The 19,496-nt window shown below is 43.3% G+C and overlaps 1 protein-coding gene across 2 annotated transcripts in view; it reads left to right on the forward strand.

Annotated features, from left to right (window-relative positions):
• cep112 (centrosomal protein 112) overlaps positions 1-19,496 on the forward strand; it is a 148,976-nt gene that overhangs the window by 40,327 nt on the left and 89,153 nt on the right. For both annotated transcript variants that reach the window (XR_005209821.1, XM_037791753.1), the window contains exons 13-17: positions 4,757-4,911; positions 5,178-5,307; positions 5,439-5,531; positions 6,651-6,710; positions 7,850-7,929. Coding sequence is in view for 1 of the 2 variants with exons in the window: in XM_037791753.1 (XP_037647681.1) it covers positions 4,757-4,911; positions 5,178-5,307; positions 5,439-5,531; positions 6,651-6,710; positions 7,850-7,929 (518 nt within the window). In the remaining variant the exon portion in view is untranslated. The remainder of the gene's footprint in view (positions 1-4,756; positions 4,912-5,177; positions 5,308-5,438; positions 5,532-6,650; positions 6,711-7,849; positions 7,930-19,496) is intronic.

Genomic DNA, 19,496 nt, shown 5'->3' on the forward strand with positions numbered 1-19,496 from the left:
TCAACACCAGAGGCCAGTTGAATACACTGCTTCATAAATAGCATTGTTATCAGTATCAGCATTCGTGGGCTCTCATACACATCACACATACACATACACACACACACACACACACACACACACACACACACACACATTGCTTCTGGCCTTAATCTGTCAGCAGGCTCACATTTAAGAGGCATCAAACACTGGACATCGCAGGGCCGGTGGAAAGGCCCCTCTTTTAATAATTAAGGACAGACAAGGCCCTAGAGAATGAAAAGAGCCCTCTGTCACTGTAAATTAGCTGCTCTCCTGCTGTGAGTTTGGGCTGACCTACACACACACACACACACACACACACACACACACACACATGTGCCTTGTGTAGGAAGTTCAAAGTGGACTTTATCTCAGTTGAGTTGTTGTTTCGTGGTTGGTTAGCTTAAATCTTTAGAATCAGTGTTCTTTTATTGTGAAAGGGTCTGTCTTGCTCTGTTGACTTGTTGCTGACTTGTTGCTGATAGTTATAGCCCTTTTTATTGCCAGTCTGTTGCTAGGGCAACAACTTTGGTCCAAGTTTACTTCCTGTTAGCTACTACGTTGCAAAAGGAAATACAAAGAAAGTCTATGTTGTCAAGTTTGAAAAGGTTTATTATACGAGTTTAAAACTTTTAAGATATCAGTCAGAAGACCTGAATTTATCCGATATGCAGACATTCAGTCTTCCACGACTTTGACCCAGAAGCTTCAGTAGCTTTGAGCATGTGGTTCGTACAGTTATTGATACTATTGGTGCCTTCAAATGGGGTCGTGTTTACGAGATGAGTCCATACGAACGCCCCTTTCATGTCGTATTCACAACCTCGGAAGTGGAAAGTTTCTGAAAACTCTGAGTTCACGAGTTGTGACGTGATTGTTGTCGTTGTGAGAAATGGTGGAGCCCATTGAAATTTCATTTAAATATATTTTAATTTTAGTCGTGTATTGTTTTACTTGGTCATTTTTTAATATGTCTGAGGAAAATGTTGATATTCCCAACAGCCTCATCTTTCTCCTCTTTCATTATGTCTTTGCATTTCCTGCATTATGTTACCTGTTTGCTGGCTTGCTAAATCATTAGCCTCTGTGGCTTCTAGATGCTGACAGTAACGTAATATTGCCGTTGCTTAGCAGCAGTGTTCTTCATGACTTAATCACTTGAACGTCAAGCATATCGTGTACACGACTTCACATGTTATAAACCCAAGCTCACGAGTTTCATCTGAAGGCATCATATATTCCTATCTGTTTCATGCTACTCCTCCTCCTCTGCTGACTATTTGAGGGGGAGATGTAGCTGCTAATAAAAAGTTCATACTCAGAACACAGTGTGAAAAGGTCCCTCAGTTCACATGTAAAGTACGCACGCCAAGACAAACTCACATCGATGATTCATGTTCATTCAAATACTGGATCTGGTTTAATAACAGTGAAATGAAGAACGTCCATCTACCCGAGTCTTCCCGGTTGGATTTCTATCCAACGCAGATCAAAGATCTCACAAAGAGGCTTATAGATGTGTCAGGTGTTGTTATTTTTGGAAGTTATCTGTGCACAGGGCAGAGTGACTGAGTACGTGTTTGGAAAGAAAGACAAGCCGCTATCTGCCTAGGTATTGCACCATTCAAACTCTTGAGTGCAGTCCATGCATGTCCATATAATCCGAATGACTGATAGCGTAGATATGATTAATCTGGTCTTGTGGTTAGAGGTGAACTTGTAGGAATATCTCTTTTCTTTGTACTGCTGATATTTGGCTGGTAGTTGAGCTAGTATTTTGTTATCTTTTGTTGCTAGGAGTGTGTGTAACACATTGACTGTATATAAAGATGGATGACATGACAGCACCCCGAAAGTGAAGCCAAAACATCTTGATCGCCCCCTGGTGGCTGGCTGCAGTATAGGTCATAAAGCCCATTCCCTCCATGGTAGTGGATGGGACAAACTAAAAGTCAAAGTACACGTCACATAATCTTCCCAAAGATGGTTTCTTTAATTTTATGTAGTTCTTATCTCACTGATGTATGTTCAAGTGTTAATTTTTCTGATAAGTTTAGTTTAAATTAGTTATTTTATGCTATACAAAGGGGGTGAGACGTCATGATTGACAGCTGCTCTGAGAGAAGTAGTCGCGCAGCCGGAGGCACGGCAAATGTACGAGAGAGTTGATGTAACTTTAACTTTCCATAACATGTCGATTTGATCATAAATGTAGAGTAATGTATAATGTAGATATTATAGAGATATTATGGTTAGTTGTTGTGTCTTTCTAGCCAAACAGCTACCATGATGCTAACGTAGCAGCAAGGTGGCTCACGCTAGTAAGCTGCGGCCGTGCTCAGCTCGTGATTGGCTCGGTTGGGTGTGTGGGCGGGACCTCGATACCGCAGCTCCAGCCGCCCGATCACTACTGCGCAGACTCTGGCTCCAAATGACATCAAAATGTAAGGATGGCAACTCCCGTATCCGGGATGTATTGGCTTCACTTCTTCACTTCAATAGTATGGTTCTCTGTGCATCCATAGTAATGGTCATAGCAAAACAAGAGTAAACAAACTTTGTTTGCCATCTGTCCCACAAGTCCACAATCTACTCCGTCTCCCTTTCTTATGTCTTCTGTCAGACTCTCTTGTCCACTTGCTGCTCTTCCTCTGACACTGGAGTTTGAAACACAATGTGCTAACGTACTGTACACACAGCCTCAGGAGATGAGTGATGCAGGCTGTCTTCCAGGTGCTGGCCTCAGTTCTCATACAAAAAACTGTAAAAGGTCATCCATCACAAATTACATGTTTTTTTTCCCCATCTTCAAAGACTTTATCACTTCTAAATCTCTGACGGGGAGCAGAGCTCATAACGCACCTTATGCAGTCGGCTCTTCACACCTTGTAATTCTCCTTCTAAAACACCTAATTACGGGACGTAATTTGCTCCCTGTGAGTGTGTCCAGGTGTCCCCCGGTCCAGCCTGGGCTCTCTGGCAGGAGATGAGAAGAAGCGCCTCTCCATACATAAGTGTCAGCACGCGTCCCAGCCCAACACAGGCCCCTTGTTCCTTTTCTTAGTGCCCTACGCTGCTGACACAAAGACAAAAAAATCTCTCTCACCAGCCTCGCCGGGCGCCGCTGCTCTCATACTCTTTTCAAACACACACAAGGCTCCGTCCTCTCCCGTCACCAACCCCCCACCCCATCCTGTCATCGCCAGCCTCTGTCATCGTCTAGATTGACTAGCACGCTCCATCTTTAATCAGCGCCCCGTCATCGCCTTTATCAGCCGGCCCACGCTGCATTCCACACTGTCACAAGCACGCTCACACACACACAACATACACGTGCACATGTTGGGGGACAGTATGCAGAGAGGGGACGTTTCTTTTCATCGGAAGAAGCTGTCTGCATCAGCTGGACTTTGATCATTGTCTTTATTGAAAATCTTAATCCAGATTTGAGCTTTTGACATTTGCCGATGAAGTAACTCAACAGTGTTGGTTTACAGCGGAGTGGCCTAATCTCAGCCTTTACACATATGATTAGATAGATTGTTCAGATTTCTGTTAAAGTTAATAGTAAACAGTGGAGTTTTCTTTTACATTAAACGTGGGTGGAGCTAAGAACAACCGAACGTTGAATAAGACATTTTCAGGCAACCAAAATGGTTATAATTACCTTTCAAGAACTGAAAACACACTGTGAAAGGGTTAAAGTTGTAAGACGAAAACAACCAGGTTGGTAGCGACCTGTCAATCATAAGGTAGCTCTGCCCTAAATCATCCTCTGCTTTATGGTCTATTTGACTCTAAAGGGGACCATAATTTACTAAATGAACATCATGCTGTATTGAAGAAGAAACTAGAGATTGAGACAATAAACTCATGTTTACAATGTTTACTGAGGTAATAAATCAAGTGAGAAGTAGGCTCATTTTCTCATAGACTTCTATACAATCAGACTTCTTTTAGCAACCAGAGGAGTCGCCCCCTGCTGGCTGTTAGAGAGAATGCAAGTTTAAAGCACTTCCACATTGGCTTCACTTCTCAGACCCCGGTATTTATTACTTTGATGAATGTACAGTCATTTAACCTTTTTGAATAAGAGTGTCACTGTTTCCAAATGGGTAAATCACCTTGTGTTGACTGTGTCGCTCCAAATGTCAGAATTCGGGCAACACGGTGAAACAGTAGCTTGGAGTTGCAGCTCTAGAAACTTTTCAAAGGCTCAACAGTTGACATCAAAACCTGCTGCAGTTGAGCTTTTGTAGACTGGATGTAGTATTTTTTTTTTTTTCACTTGATAAGATCCTTCCCTGTGTAGCATTGAAAGGGTTTCTGCTGGTTCGACCTGTGGTGCAGTTTGTATAGAGAAGATGTTTTTGCTTTCGGATGACTCACAGATCTTTGGAGAATACCAGTGCAAAACAGTCTATTTTAAGTCCAACCTTAGCTTTAGACTTGATCACAAGTGCAAAATATAACTTAAGCAGTAGGTATTTATCATTTGTAAGTTGTTGTTTAGAAAATAATTTAAAAATTAGCATGTTAAATAATTAAGAATGAAGTCCGAGAGGTGGTCAGATACACTGTTCGACACATTCTTCCATATTAGCGACCAGATTTCTGTGTCTGCCGTCACTCCAGGAGCATGCGGTCCTCTGACCCATGACATTTTCTCAGGCTAGCGCCCTCAGTGGTTCAAGCTGTTTTGGTTTAGTGATTTCTGTGTGTGCTTGTGGTTCAGGAGAAGACGGTGCGCGAGCTGGAGCTGCGGGTGAAACAGCAGTCGGTGGAGGTGGAGAAGGGCACCGCGCTGCGTCAGAGGGTGACACAGGAGAAGGCCCAGTTGGAGATCCACATTGCATCCATCAGCGCCGAACTGCAGGAGGCCAACAGACGGTCTGTGAAATAGGGAGCGATAAAAGGGGGGAGAAATGTTGCGTAAAGAGGAGACTATTTTATGCATGTGCCAGCTCTTCATCAAAATGTACTCTTTATTATGAAATATCTGCTGATCAAATAACATGTAACGATCAAGATATGAGACAAATCTATAGCAACAGGGAGGTGAAGTGACTGATGTAATTATTAAATTGGTGACGTTGGAATGGGAACAGGTCAGTGTATGTGTTAACCACCCCGTCATGCTCTCTAAATGTCCACAGGAATATGATTCTGCAGAAGGAGAAAGGGCAGCAGAGAGAGCAGCACGAGCAGACTGTGCAGAAGCTCCATGCCAAACACGAGACGGACATGAGCCACTTACATCAGGAACATGCTCTGTCTGCTGCTAAGGTCCACATTACTCCCCATGGCTCCCCCTCCTGATACATTTACAGTAATATGTGCAAAATTCAAAATTGCACCAAATTTAACTGCATTTTTTTGTCCAATTCCCTCTCTGTTTCTCTGTTTCTCTCTTTCAGGCCTCTGAGGTGATGGAGGACTTAGAGAAAACTGTAGCTTTTCTCAAACAGCAGCTCCTGGACAGTGAACACCAAAGACACCAACAAGTCAGGGTATGATTTGGGTGGTGGCAGTTGTGGGGTGTGTGCAGGTTTTAATGTGTGTATGCGTATACGCCTAAACATAAATGACAAGCATCATTTCTATTTGTCACTGTAACAATACCAGCTATTAAGGATGTCACAGGAACCGATACTTCGGTATCAAGTCGATGCCAAAATTCTGCAAACGTGACGGTCCTCGTTTTTTACGTCAGGGCTCGAAACTACCAGTGGAGATACACCAAATCCAGCCAACAAATGGAAAGACGTGACGTAATCGGTCCGGTTTGTTTGGTTTTGGCTCGACTGTTTCAAACATGGCGGCGGGACACAAACTTTCTCATTTTACAGCTAAACAGTGAACTAAATACAGTAACAGAATACTGATTCATACCTGCTCTCCATAGAGAATGAACAGGATCTGTCAACATTAATATGTCAACGGATTTAGTGTATCTCCGCCATAACGGCGTCCTGTCATGCCGGGGATGATAGAAAATGTAGTAAACTCAATATTGATGTGTTCAGGGGGGAAGCACCCTACGTTTTTCCTTTATAATGCTACATTGCGAACAACAAATCCGTGTGAAAATCAGCAGGATGAGAGCTAGTTAGCGTTAGCTGTTAGCTGCACGACTGTCTGGCTCTCTTCCTGCCGATTTCAGGAGCCATTTACATTATGGTGCATTCAGGCTCTATTCAGTAAAAATTAGTATTGAGCAAAGGTAAATTCTTACGTTATTATGATGTGTTCAAATGTAATCTTGTAAAATGTAGTTTTTGGCGAGAAACTTGAATAAATCCAGCTGTTTGAAGGAGATGTTTTCATAGTAATATAAAATAGATAATAGAGAGGGAATTATGACCTGTTAAACTACCTAACAAAAAACAGTATTCAAACGGTACTAAAGGAGTGGATGTTGAACTACATGGGATTTATTGTTTTTTACCATGATATCAAATTGTTATTGAGAATCTGGGATAGTTTCACTTGTATAGGTATCAACTACTAAATTTCTGGTATTGTGACATCCCTACTAGCTATGACGACGATTAAGGTTAGAATGGGCTTGTCTTTGTGTGATGTGACACAGTATCACCTAGTATCATTTCAACTCTGCTTCCTTCCAGGATCAAGAGATGAAGTTTCACCAGGAAAAAGATGAAGTGCAGATCAACTGTGAGGAAAAGGTACTTGAGGAAAAAGCGATCCGCTGAGCTCCATAGCTTCTGTCGTTGCTTTAAAGCGGCCCTGGACAAAGTTATTACGGTCAAGTGGAGATCAAAGCCCGGAGTCACATGTTCCTTTTTGGTTCCCCTTCCTTTTAGATTTTATGTCTGGTCTCGTAAAATCAGAGCCGTGATTAACAGGTAGATGAAGGACCGGGCAGAGAAGAAAGAGGAGGATGGAGAATGTATAATTTAGCATAAGAGTTATCAAGCAAAGAAAGTTGAGAATGGGAGTTATGAGCAAATCCGAATAAACTTGTAGAGTCACTCTGCAAAAAGCTGACATTCAAAAGGGACATTTTTCTCATTGAAGTATGCACTGTCAGCGCACGTGGGCCTGCACTTAATTGCCTCTACTTTTGAGAGACCCTCTTCAAAGCCACAGAGCAGCTGTAAACCATAGAGTGAAGAGACCATTGTTAACGAGTTCTGAGCTGGACCAGACCGGCCCAAGCCAGACTTCTTAGGCGAAAGTCGGGTTTTAAAGACCTGCTGCACCTGGGTCATCTTCAAAGTGCCACAAGTTATAATGTGAGTGCTCGTGGCAGGCTGGCATACCCAGAGACGGGGGCCCCTCCGGCTGATACACCTGCAAGAACTTAGCAGGCCTCTGTGCACTTCATTCAGGGTCAGGGAGAATTTAAATTAAGCTTCTCTCTGAAAGAAAGTTTGGTTTTGATGTTTTCCTCGAATACAGTCTGTTTTTTATCCTGTCCTTGTAATCAACCTTCTTCTGGACGGCGACAGGAGACTTGAAACAATGAAAGAAAGAGGAGTCAGTTGCTCATTTTTCCTTTTTCTCTCCCCTGGAAATATTCCTCTTTCTGCTCTACACGTGCAGGAGTACGGTATCTGGACATGAGAAGGGCCCATATGGCTGCCACAGATCCAGAGTGAGAGGCCCTCTGTGCAGGCTGATAGGCTCAGATGGTACTTTTGATGGGGTGATGGAGAGAAAAGACGAGACCAGATGCACAAGGTCACAGGCAGGAGAGTTTTGTTGAGTGATGTTTGATGGTGTCTGCTTTTGCACTCACTTACACCTCTCTCTCTTTCTCTCTCTGTCTCTCTCTCTCTCTTACTCGCTCTCTCTCCGTCAGGTTTCGGCAATCCACAGTGAAGCAGAGAAAGAGAGAACGGAGGCTAAGAGGAAGATAGCCAAACTAGAAGATGCACTCAGGTACAGTGAGAAAGGCCGAACCCAAAGTGTTATTTGTTGTAGTAATATTCGACTATCACAGTGAAAGTTTTTGAAATTGTACGATGTCAGTGTTGAATCTGAATTTAACAGCAAAACATCTTTATTTATGATGATATTATTGGTGGGACCAATTGCATTTTGGATACGCCACTCAACATTAGGGTTCATATTAGGCGTGGGAATCACTAAAGGCCCCATTACGATACGATATTATCACGATACTTTAGTCACGATACGATCTTATTGCGATTTTAAACATTTTGCGATATGCTGAGTATTGCGATAAGATATACTTTATTGCCTTCTTTCAACTGCAAATTATGCAGTGTCAACATCAGTTTTATCTAATAAGATACAGTTTTCACTCCGTTCATCTCAGAGTTTTCATTCACATATCTTGAGGTCAGAGGTCAATGGACCCCTTTGAAAATGCCCATGCCAGTTTTTCCACGCCAAAATTTAGCGCAACTTTGGAGCGTTATTCAGCGTTCTTTCCGACAAGCTAACACGACATTGTACAAATCTATTCCTTGCTTCACTCCAGCTTTAAGACTTTAACCTCTGAAAGACATTCTGTCCGGGCCCGCCGGCGGATTGTCAAGAGGTTAATAGTTTATATAATAAAGAGATGGATACTTGACGTTTGTGTATCAATACAATATTGCTACGCAAAATATCGCACTACTATGCCGTATCAATTTTTTCCCCCACTCCTAGTTCATATAGCCCCAAGTCTGAATATAAATAGCTTCACCCATGTACACTGTACTCTATATTTTATCAGTTATGTTAGAATGTACACAATAATCACATTAGTGAGCTCTAAAATCATCTATGTATTATTGTGTCTGTGTGTGGTCCTCCTCCTTTCCCCTTGGACAAGTGTTTGACATAACGGTCACACCATCAGCATGTCAGCCATGTGTGTGTGTGTGTGTGTGTGTGTGTGTGTGTGTGTGTGTGTGTGTGTGTGTGTGTGTGTGCGTGCGTGTGTGTGTGCGTGTATGTGTGTGTGTGCGTGCCGTTGACATAGATTGTGAGCTGAATCCTGCAGATATAATAGAATTGAAAGCAGTCAGTGAGACTTTTGGGCAAGAAGTGTGTTTGTGTGTGTGTAAACGCAACACTGCACCAACCTGATCATAATCTAAGAATATCATCAAACGCGGCGGAAGCACCCGGGGTTATTTGACAGGTTTATGGACAAATGTTCTGCTTTATTACTGTTTGTACTGCAATTGCCCCCGTTGGTCATGAAATTTCCAACATCCATAATTCCAGCGGAGCATTTATTTTACTCTTATTAGTATCGCACATTTGAGCCTTGACTTTTGTGGCTTCGAACTTTATTAGAGAGTTGTTTATGTCTGCTGACTTGAGTCTTTGATCATGCTAACAGTGTGCATGAATTCTGATTCGAGGAGGAATTTGGCTTTAACAAGCCGAACCCTTCCACACTCTCTTTGATCTTTTTTTTATTTTTATAACCGTGAGTCGTGCCGGTAGAGTCGAGCGCCTGGTAACTGTGTTGAGAAGTTGTACGGATCAAAGCCTTACATGTGATAAACAGTTGTGTTGTCTTGAAGAAAACTAGCAAACTTTATCCTGCTGTATAAATCTCTACACAAATAAACTGAATAAACCATATGAGGATAATACCTGTTACTGGAAATGTAACACAAGTTAAAGAGAAAACAGAGTCAGTTGGCATAGATTCAATCTGCAATAAGATAGAAACATCATGACTTGCTGTAGAAATATTTTTAAAAATCATAGTAATATTATGCATGATTTAATCACAATTAATCGCATGATTGTCAATAGTTAAAGGCAGGGTTGACGATGTTCTCCAGTCTACACTAGTTGCTTTATTGGTTGAAATGGTCTTTACACCCCGACAGCGATCCATTACTGATGAGCTCTGAAAAAGAGCCGTCATCTGTGTTTGCCTTAATCCTGTAAAAACGTCTACCAATCACTGCCTCGCGGTCCGCTTGGAAAGAACCAATCAGATGCTTCCCTGCTTGTACTCTACCCATGGCGTACCCATAGAACCCATTTTCTATTAACATTAACCGCCCTAAAACTGGAGACTATCTGCTTTAGTTCCCCTCGGCGTCCTTCTCCCACCCTTTAGCTCTGTCACTCCCTTCCCTCCACAACTATACAATCACACTCAGCTGACAGACGGCCCAGACTTCAACAGCCTCCAACCAACCAACCAGTCAGCCAGTCAGTCAGTACATTCCACCGGGTACTTAATCCCATACAGGACCACATTACTTGGTCTCAAGCAGATTACAGTTTCCCTGGCGAAACTAGAATGTGTTCTGCACATTTAAACACAACGCCCCATTCAACAAGCTCCGCTCCAGATCCAGCCAGACGCAGCCAAGGCCAGTCACAGTGCCATCACCCCCCTCGAGAGGTTTGTCACAATATAATAGCGACCCAGAGGCAGTGGATTTAAAAGAACGGGTTTGAGCGTGGCTGTATTTGCTTTTCTTTTTTTTTTTCTTGGGTCCTAATCAATAGCCCGAGGCACTTTGTGTCTTAGCCAAACACTTTTTTTAAGTGGCCTCTAAAAACAAGGATAAATCACTTTTGGTGAATAGGAAATTGAATTAAGCTGTAAGGACATGGTTATTATTACTGTTCCTTTGTGTTTCTGTCGGCGTGAAACAACATGAAAACTAATTTTGCAGTTTTGTGGCATTTAGTATTCAGCGTAAAGGCCGCAGAGGGACATTGATGGTTGTGCCTGCTTATTGTTTTGCGTTTGTCATTGTCAGCCCGGCAACAGAGGACGAGCTTAAACGCAGCAGACGGATCCGTTTGTGCATAAATTATCCTTGTTGTTAGTATCAGTAACGAGCCAGTCATTCCCTCGTTTAGTGTTAAACACTGAGAAACGGCAAGTGGCCCATCGGGCTCTTAGCTAATTAAGTACTCAGCCTCCACACACACACACACGCACACACACGCACACACACACACACACACACAATAAGCAGTCTGATGTCTACCTGCCTGCTGTCGTGGCAACACTGACGGGCTTTAAAGGCGATCCAGGAGAACTTCAAAGTCAAAGCAAGACCGCATGCAGGGGTGTGTGTGTGTGAGTGTGTGTGTGAGTGTGAAGATGGGAGGATGGATGATGAAATTAAACAAGAAGAACTGCTCAACATGCCCTCCAGATACTGTGTGCTATGTGCGCTGTGTTATGATGTGTTTGTTGATCCACACAATCTACTGTTAAAAGCGTGTCAACACAGATCTATTAATAACATTTCTGTATGTTTTGATATTTTATTTCTTCAACAGCTGAGCGTGAATGTGTCGGCAGTTCTTGCATGTAGCATATATAGCTGATCCACACCCCCTTTCTTTCCATGGTTTACACCCACTCTTTCTTTCCAGTATAAAAAGAAAAAAAAATCACCCCTGTCCTGCCATGCAAATAAGCATTGCTGCGTCAATTTGAGTTCCAGGTCTGTGTTACTATAGCAACAACAACAGAAAAGCATTACAAAGCTGCGCAGAGAACAAGTTTCTCTCCTCTTCTTTCATCCCGACGTGCCTCAGATCATTACAGGGCATTAGCATAGAGATGGAGAGATGCACCACAGAGGGGGGGGGGGGGGGGGGGTGAGTGAGGGAGCTCATCTGGGGAACAGCTTGCCTGCGTTTGCAACAGTGACCTCCAAATCACAATTTCAAAAACATTAGAGCATCACCTTCAGTAGAAAAGAAAAACAGCTGGTTTAATTCTCAATTACGTTTTTCCTCTCCATTTTCTGTCATTTTTTTTCTCCACGCCCTCCCTCGCACCGTTCCAGTCCTCCTTCCTGCCACTTGGCACCCAGCTGGCTTTATCAAAACCATGTGCCTGCTAAGGTGTGGTGCAGGAATGAAGCAGCAACTCTGACGGTGTCTCAGCAGCAACTTCTGCTCAGTTTGATCGTTTACAGTTTGGAGTGAGAGCAGAGGCAGCGTCTACTTTAAGCAGCTGGAGGGAAAGCGTGCTCGCCTTTTATGAGAGGCTGCACACTGGCTGCCCAAACCTGTGCACACACTCACGCTGTCATGGACAGGATGTGTCACGGTGTGTTGAATTTACACCAACCCTTTCCTTCAGTCATAATCCTGTCATCCCTAATTTAAAGAGGACCTGTTGTGCTCATTTTCAGGTGCATACTTGTATTATGGGTTTCTATCAGAACATCTTTACAACACACTGTTGCTATTGGTCAACCAAACTAAACTCTTCGGACTCCACTCCAGCTCCGCTCTAACTTTGTTTGACGACGTACCAAACTAGCCGCTAGGCAGGTATAGAGAGGTGAAGTCCCGCCCCTTCCGGTGGACCCCATGGGATCTTATTTTGGAAAAAATATGTATGTAGTGAACGGAGAGAGATAAATATTGTATTGCTCCCGTTTGCATTGCGCCATGAATCACACATATGAAGTTTGTAGTGTCGTAGGTGTGAACTACATCTCTTGTCTTGCACAATATACGTCACCAACACTAACTAGCTAACGTAGCCGTTACACGCACAAATGTAACATTATCTTACCTGATGTGTTTTATCCAGCGACTCCTGGTCTTTTTATCAGCCGGGAGGAGAAAGAACGAGCAAGACCTGTTGCTCATGTGAGTACATCCCAGTAGGAAACACACAGGCGTCGTAGCTTCAGCGAGAGAGACATCACTACGCAACTTTTGGGTGTGTAGTCTTTCTAATTACGTATTTTCCCAGTCTGATACTTCAACAGTTTTACAACAAACTGAGACTTTCTTGACTTGCTAAATTATGTTTTAAATTGACAAACATCATATGTGTGATTCATGATGCAATTCAAACAGGATCAAAAAAATATTTGTTTCTCGCCGTTGGCTACCGTTCATATTTTTTTCCGAAATAGGGTCCCATTGTGGTCCACCGGAAAGGGGAGGGACTTTGCCTCTCTATTAAACAAATATGTTACTTGGTGACATCAGCACGTTACGAAGAAAAGGCGGGACTTTAAGCGAGGTTTTTCAGGCAGTTCAGGAGCAGTGTTTCTGTGTGGACTTTGTAACTTTGCAGACCTTTTACATGCACAAAAAAACTACATAACACACTAAAGGAAAGGGGAAAAGCACAAAAGCAGAATCCTTCCTCTTTAAAGTTTCTTGCATTTCTCCTGTTGTTTAAATTTCTTTTTTTTGTAAACTGCCCTCCACGAAGCTACCGTTTGATTTATTAATCAGCTCTTGAGACATGAAAACGTTTCTTTTGGTAGGGTGTTAATTAAGTGTGTGTGCATGTCTGTGTGTCGTTCTTTCTCTCTTTTGCATGCATGTCCACATGCTTGCATGAGATAGTGCCCCCTCTACTCTTAAAGGTGTAGGATGCATCCAGTGTGGTCTTTCATGTTCTTCTGTGTGTGTGCACATGCATGCCCTACATCTCTGTGTGTCTTTGAAGTGGTCTTATCTTTCTCAGCATTCCTCTCCCATGACAGGAGGGATGGAGGGAAGCAGGGGTGGAGGTGGTGGTGGTGGTGGTGGTGGTCCGGAGAGGGACCAGAGGTGGTCGAGCAGAGGCTGCGCAGCCTGCAACCCCAGTTAGTGTTGAGGTGCAGGAGCAGGTGGAGGTATGGATCCTGAATATTGAAAAGCTTCACCGGGGCTCAATATTTACTCCCATGGCAACGGCATTGAAAGAGGAGGATGGAGATGGGTTAAGCGCCAGTTCGATACCACAGACCTGACGAAAGGAAAATTGTAAAGAGCGCTTTTAACTGGGTCCTATAGCCAAGGTTGTCAGAGTTAAAGACAGCTGCATCCTCAGATACTCTTGCTTGTTTTATATTAATTGAATTCATAAGTATATAAAATGAAACCCCACCCCTCCCCCCAAAAAAAACAGGGAACTAAAGCTGATGTTTTTAGTGTTAGATGTACTGTAGGAATGCCTAATGGAGCAAGTGGACCGATAATGAGGCAGATAATAAGTTTCTACCCTGGAAAATAAGTTAATGGTTATCCTGGCATTTGGTTATTCCGCTCTAATTTGTCATATCTGTTCATCGCAGTGTCTCGTATCACTTAATATGTGCGCCTGATTGATGTTGTGACATTTCCACATCATGGCGTAATGACGTTAAATGCTTCGCCATGCCTACGTGATTATCACACATAACCAGATTTGACGGTTTTTCTGCATCGTGCTAGCTTACTTACAAATATGCACTGACAGTATTATTATGGTTGATATGTGCGCTGAAACAAGTCAATCTGGATAGATTGTCTTTAGGGCTTTCATTGTTTCATTATAAAGCTTCCCATTGTATAATATGTGGGATATGTAAATACAGGATGTTTACTTTAGGGACTCGTGCCTCATTGATTTAACATTATTATGCTGCAGTCTGCATAATTCATGAAGCCAAATAGCATCTAAATGCACAGCGAAGAAAATCCCTGTTCCAATCCTTCACGAGTAAGACCTCTCCTCTCCTCTCCTCTCCTCTCCTCATGTCTTCTCTCCTCTCCTCTCCTCTCCTCATGTCTTCTATTGTCTCCTCTCCTTTCTCTCCTCTCCTCTCCTCTCCTCTCCTCTCCTCTCCTCTCCTCTCCTCGTGTCTTCTCTCCTCTTATCCTCTCATAATCTCGTCTCCTCTCCTTTATCTTCTTTCCTCTCCTCTCCCTTCCTCTCCCCTCCTCCCCTCTCTTCTCCTCCTGTATTCTCTCCTCTCATCATCTCTTGTCTCCTCCTTTCTCTTCTTTCCTCTCCTCTCCTTGTCTTCTCTCCTCTCATCCTCTCATCATCTCTTGTCTCCTCTCCTTTCTCTCCTCCCCTCTTCTCTCCTCTCATATTCTCTTGTCTCCTTTCCTCTCTTCTCCTCTCCCCTCCCCTCTTCTCTCCTCATGTCTTCTCTCCTCTTCTCTTGTCTCCTCTCCTCAATGTCTTCTCTCCTCTTATCCTCTCTTTGTCTCTTGTCTCCTCACCTTTTTCTTCTCTCGTCTCCTCTTCCCTCCTCTCTCCTCTCCTCTCCTCTGCTCTCCTCTGCTCTCCTCTCCTCTCTCTTCTCGTCTTCTCTTGTGTCCTCTCCTTCCTCTCCTCTCCTCTCCTCTCCTCTCCTCTCCTCTCTTCTCTCTTCTCGTCTTCTCTTGTGTCCTCTCCTTCCTCCTCTGCTCTCCTCTCCTCTCCTCTCCTCTCTTCTGCCAGTAAAGAACGAGTTGTGTAGAACTACTAAATAACTAACTGAAGTCCAGAGCCATTTTGAAGTAGGAGACAAACATGTATTATGTCTTCTTGTTCTGTCCCACCCACATGTTTATCCACCCACATAGTGGTACTGTCAGCCCGGGCTGCAGCAGATTCCTCTTCATCCCTCTCTCCCTCCTTAGGGTGTGCAGTCGGCTTTGACACACTAACCAGCGCGAGGGAAAGTCGCTGCTTTCATCCCCGGTGTTGATGGGAGAGCATGAGCGTCATAGGAGACTGTTTGTATAGATGAATAGAAATGTCATCTGTCATGTCCACCAACGCTTCAGCGCGGCACTAAGCCCCTTCCCCTCTGCGGCGTCCAGTGATCTGCGGCTAACGCTATCCAGTGTTTGACCTTTCTCTGAAATGAATCTGTGTAGGGCTGTCGCTGTAACGTTTTCGATGAATCATTTGGTCCAAAAAATGTCAGAGAATGTCGACACATGTCCATCTCAGTTCCCCGGAGTTCAAGGTGACGTCTTCATTTTTCTTCTTTTGCCCTACCAACAGTTCAATACTCCAAAATGTTCACTTTACTGTCATAGAAGGCTAGAAAGTAATCACATTTGCAACCACAACGGAGGCTGTAGCCAGCCAAATTGTGGCATTTTTCTTAAAAAAGCAGTAATTCGATTAACCGAATAGTTGCCGATTCATTTTCTGTTGATCAACTAATTGAACAACTCTAAACTATGGGACCGGTATGAGTTAGGGCCGTCAATGTTAAGGCGATAATAACACGTTAACGCGACTAATTTCTTCAACGCTTTAACGCAACTTGCAATCGGAAGTTGCAGCGGGCTCAGTTTTAAAGCTAGAGTGAACATACTGGTATCATATGAAACTAAGAAACCTAAGGAATCCATAGGTACCAACTATGTCATACTAGCTTGTCGTGAAGGAGGTTAAATAACGCTCCAAACTTATGCTAAATTTTGGTGAGGAAAACCGGGCATGGTCATTTTCAAAGGGGTCCCTTGACATCTGACCTCAAGATATGTGAATGAAAATGGGTTCTCTGGGTACCCACGAGTCTCCCCTTTACAGACATGCCCACTTTATGATAATCACATGCAGTTTGGGGCAAGTCATAGTCAAGTCAGCACACTGACACACTGACAGCTGTTGTTGCCTGTTGGGCTGCAGTTTGTCATGTTATGATTTGAGCATATTTTTGATGCTAAATGCAGTACCTGTGAGGGTTTCTGGACAATATCTGTCATTGTTTTGTGTTGTTAATTGATTTCCAATAATAAATATATACATACGTTTACATAAAGCAGCATATTTGCCCATTCCCATGTTGATAAGAGTATTAAATACTTGACAAATCTCCCTTTAAGGAACATTTTGAACAGATAAATGTGCGATTAATTTGCCATTAATCGCGATTAAATATTTGAATCGTGTGACATCCCTGGTATAAATACTGGAAAAACTGCACAGGAAGGTAATTTAAGAGTTAGCATTTGTGTAATGCTGACTGATTTTAGGAGAGGCTGGTCTGTTTGCACTACTAGTGAGGCGACTGTTCCCTGCGAGCGCCCAGATGACTGGTGTGCACTGATGCTACTGTGGGAGACAGATGATAATAAAGATGCCTCTTTCTTTCTACCTACGTGGCCATTTTTTGTTTCATATCTTCATATGAAATGCTGTTTATAAACAAGCCACATTTGTAGGCAGTTTTAAAGCCATCAAGCTCAATGATTCTCTGTTTTCTACTCCCTCTTTTTAACTCTCTCTCTCTCTCTCTCTCTCTCTCTGTCTTTTAATATTTTCATGCCCTTGTACTGTCTCTCTTTTGTGTTCACTTATTTGTGGTCTGTCTCTTATTCTGTGTCTGTTTCTGTCTTTTTTTTCTCTCCCTTTCTCTTTCTCTGGGGATGAAAACCAAGCCTGTTTTATTTTTTTTTCTTCAGAGGGCGCTGAATATTTCAGTTTTGCATTTTCTCTCTTTTTATGTGCTCCCTCTTTTTTTTTTCCAGGCCCCTTTGATGTGTCTGTGGATTCGTTATCATTCCGTTTGGATGAGCTCACAGACGCAGATGCGCGGGCGCTCGCATGCACACACACCACGTGTACACACACACACTCACTCTCGCTCTCTCTGTCTTTTTATACTAGAGACCAGAGGCATCCGCATGCAGGCGTGCATTCTAGTCTGTTTGTCAGTCTTTTCCATGCGCCGCTCCACCCACATCACAGCCCATACAATTCTTAAATACTCTGCTTACATGAAAAGAATATTTGCACAGGCAATTAGAGTTGTGTGTGCATTGACTTTAATGTCTACTCTTGTATTAAACTGTATGTAAATGTTTATATACAGTGAGTTCCTTGTCTCTGTGTATCCAGCACGTGGTGCACGCTCACACACAGGCGGCACGTGGCGTTTGTGTGGTTAGGGCAGTCCGGAAAACGCCGGCATCCCTGCACCCCTCCTGTCTGCCAGGCGGCTGGATGGCGGAAGCTCTTTTCACCCTCTCTAGCACAAACACTCCTCTCTCCTCGCCTCCCTCTCTTCCTCCCTTTTAAACAGCCGTTTAGGATTGAGGGATGAGAGGACTTCCTCTTCGGAGAAGGCACATCTTTAATTTGAGCCTCCTCTCCTTCCACTTTTCTGACCAGAGATCCATTTAAAGCCAACGGGCCGCCCTGGCGCTGGCACCCCTCGCCTTCCTTACCCTCTCTGGGTTCTCCCTGCCAGGCCTCCCTGACTCTTTTCCCCAGTCCTCTCATCTCACCGTCATTGCTCTGTTATTGATGGTGACACGCTGTCTACCGCTCCAGTGACCACACACACACACACACACAGTTAGAGTTATTCTCAGAGGAGTCAGTGAAGGTGCCATGTGTTCACCTGCTCTCTTCAGCTTTAGAGCATAATATGTTCCAATGTGTCACATACTTGCAGTGAATTTTTCTGGTGTATCCTCAGAGGTACAGGCCCAGCTCCAACTTAGTCATTCCTTGAGTAGAGTTGTCAGTCACACATAGACTTTGTGACTGTGGCTCACGAACAAAGGCACATATAGACGCACATGCGCGCGAGCAAACACACACACACACACACACGAGCGCTGTCGTCTCTCAAGCGAGACACACACCCAATTCATTTCTGCTCTGCTCTTGGAAGTTTAAAAAACTTGCTATTTCTGTGACATCCTCTTTTCCATCTTCCCCTCTCTTTCCTCTTTTTTTTTCCATCGTAGTCTCTCCACATATCCTTTTGTGTCTGCCTGAGCCCGGAAGGCAGTCATGCAACGAGACTGATTAATAATTACAGAGTACACAAAATTGGGAGAGCGAGAGAGAGAGAGAGAGAGAAAAAACAATTTCTTTGTCGTTTGATGTCCGACATGAGAGAGACCAAAATTACAAAGAGACAGAACACTATAAAGAGGAGAGAAAGCTTGCACATTCCTCTTTCAATCCTCTGCTTCTGTTCTCTACCTTTTTTTTTTCTCATTTTGCTGTTTTTATCTCCTCTGACTTTCTCTGTTTTTTGTCCTTCTGTGTTCTATCTTTATAAACTTTGATTACGGGAAGTGATTAATCACTTAACAAGAAAACAAGCAAACTTTGTGAATGTGTTCTGGCTGTAGTTTTCTCTGTAGGTATAGTTTGTTTTCGTGACACAGTACTAGCTGCCATGCTTTCATGACTGTGTTAATGGACCATATCCTTTACGAATTATAACACACACACTCTCACACACTTGACAGTCCTCCCCCCACCACCCGTTGTGTGCCTGTTTGTCGTAGTTGTTCTTCTAATTGGTTTAAAGTCTCACCCACTGGCCAAAAATTCATTCTTCCTCCCGCTTGTCTGTCCACGGGGGAATAATTATCCACACAACGAGTGTTAATTTACAAGGGAGCCGGAGACGAGCACAGCAAGACACACATACACACACTGTAGTACTACACACAGCGCACACTGTAAAAATCCATAAGTCATATTCTCATATTCTCTCCCCGACATCGTCATCGTTGTGCACTAATCAGAAGAAAGGTCTTGGAAGGAGAAGCAGTTGTGTCTTTGCTGCCTAGAAGAAGTGCTTCACTTTGTGCTGAAGTTTTCAATGAGGTTAACATTATTACCATAAAATCATTTTATTACCATAAAACAGCCTGTTGTTGATTGGACGTGCATGTTTTTATCATCCAGCCCAGTTTCATAAAGTTATCCTCGGTGTAGCTCCCAAAGAGGCGTTTTTAAGAATCTTTTTTCATTGTACTGTATTTGATTTTGTTTGGATGCTTCTCTGTGCTCATGGAGA

This window comes from Sebastes umbrosus, chromosome 14 (assembly GCF_015220745.1).
Source record: "Sebastes umbrosus isolate fSebUmb1 chromosome 14, fSebUmb1.pri, whole genome shotgun sequence".
NCBI lineage: Eukaryota > Metazoa > Chordata > Actinopteri > Perciformes > Sebastidae > Sebastes > Sebastes umbrosus.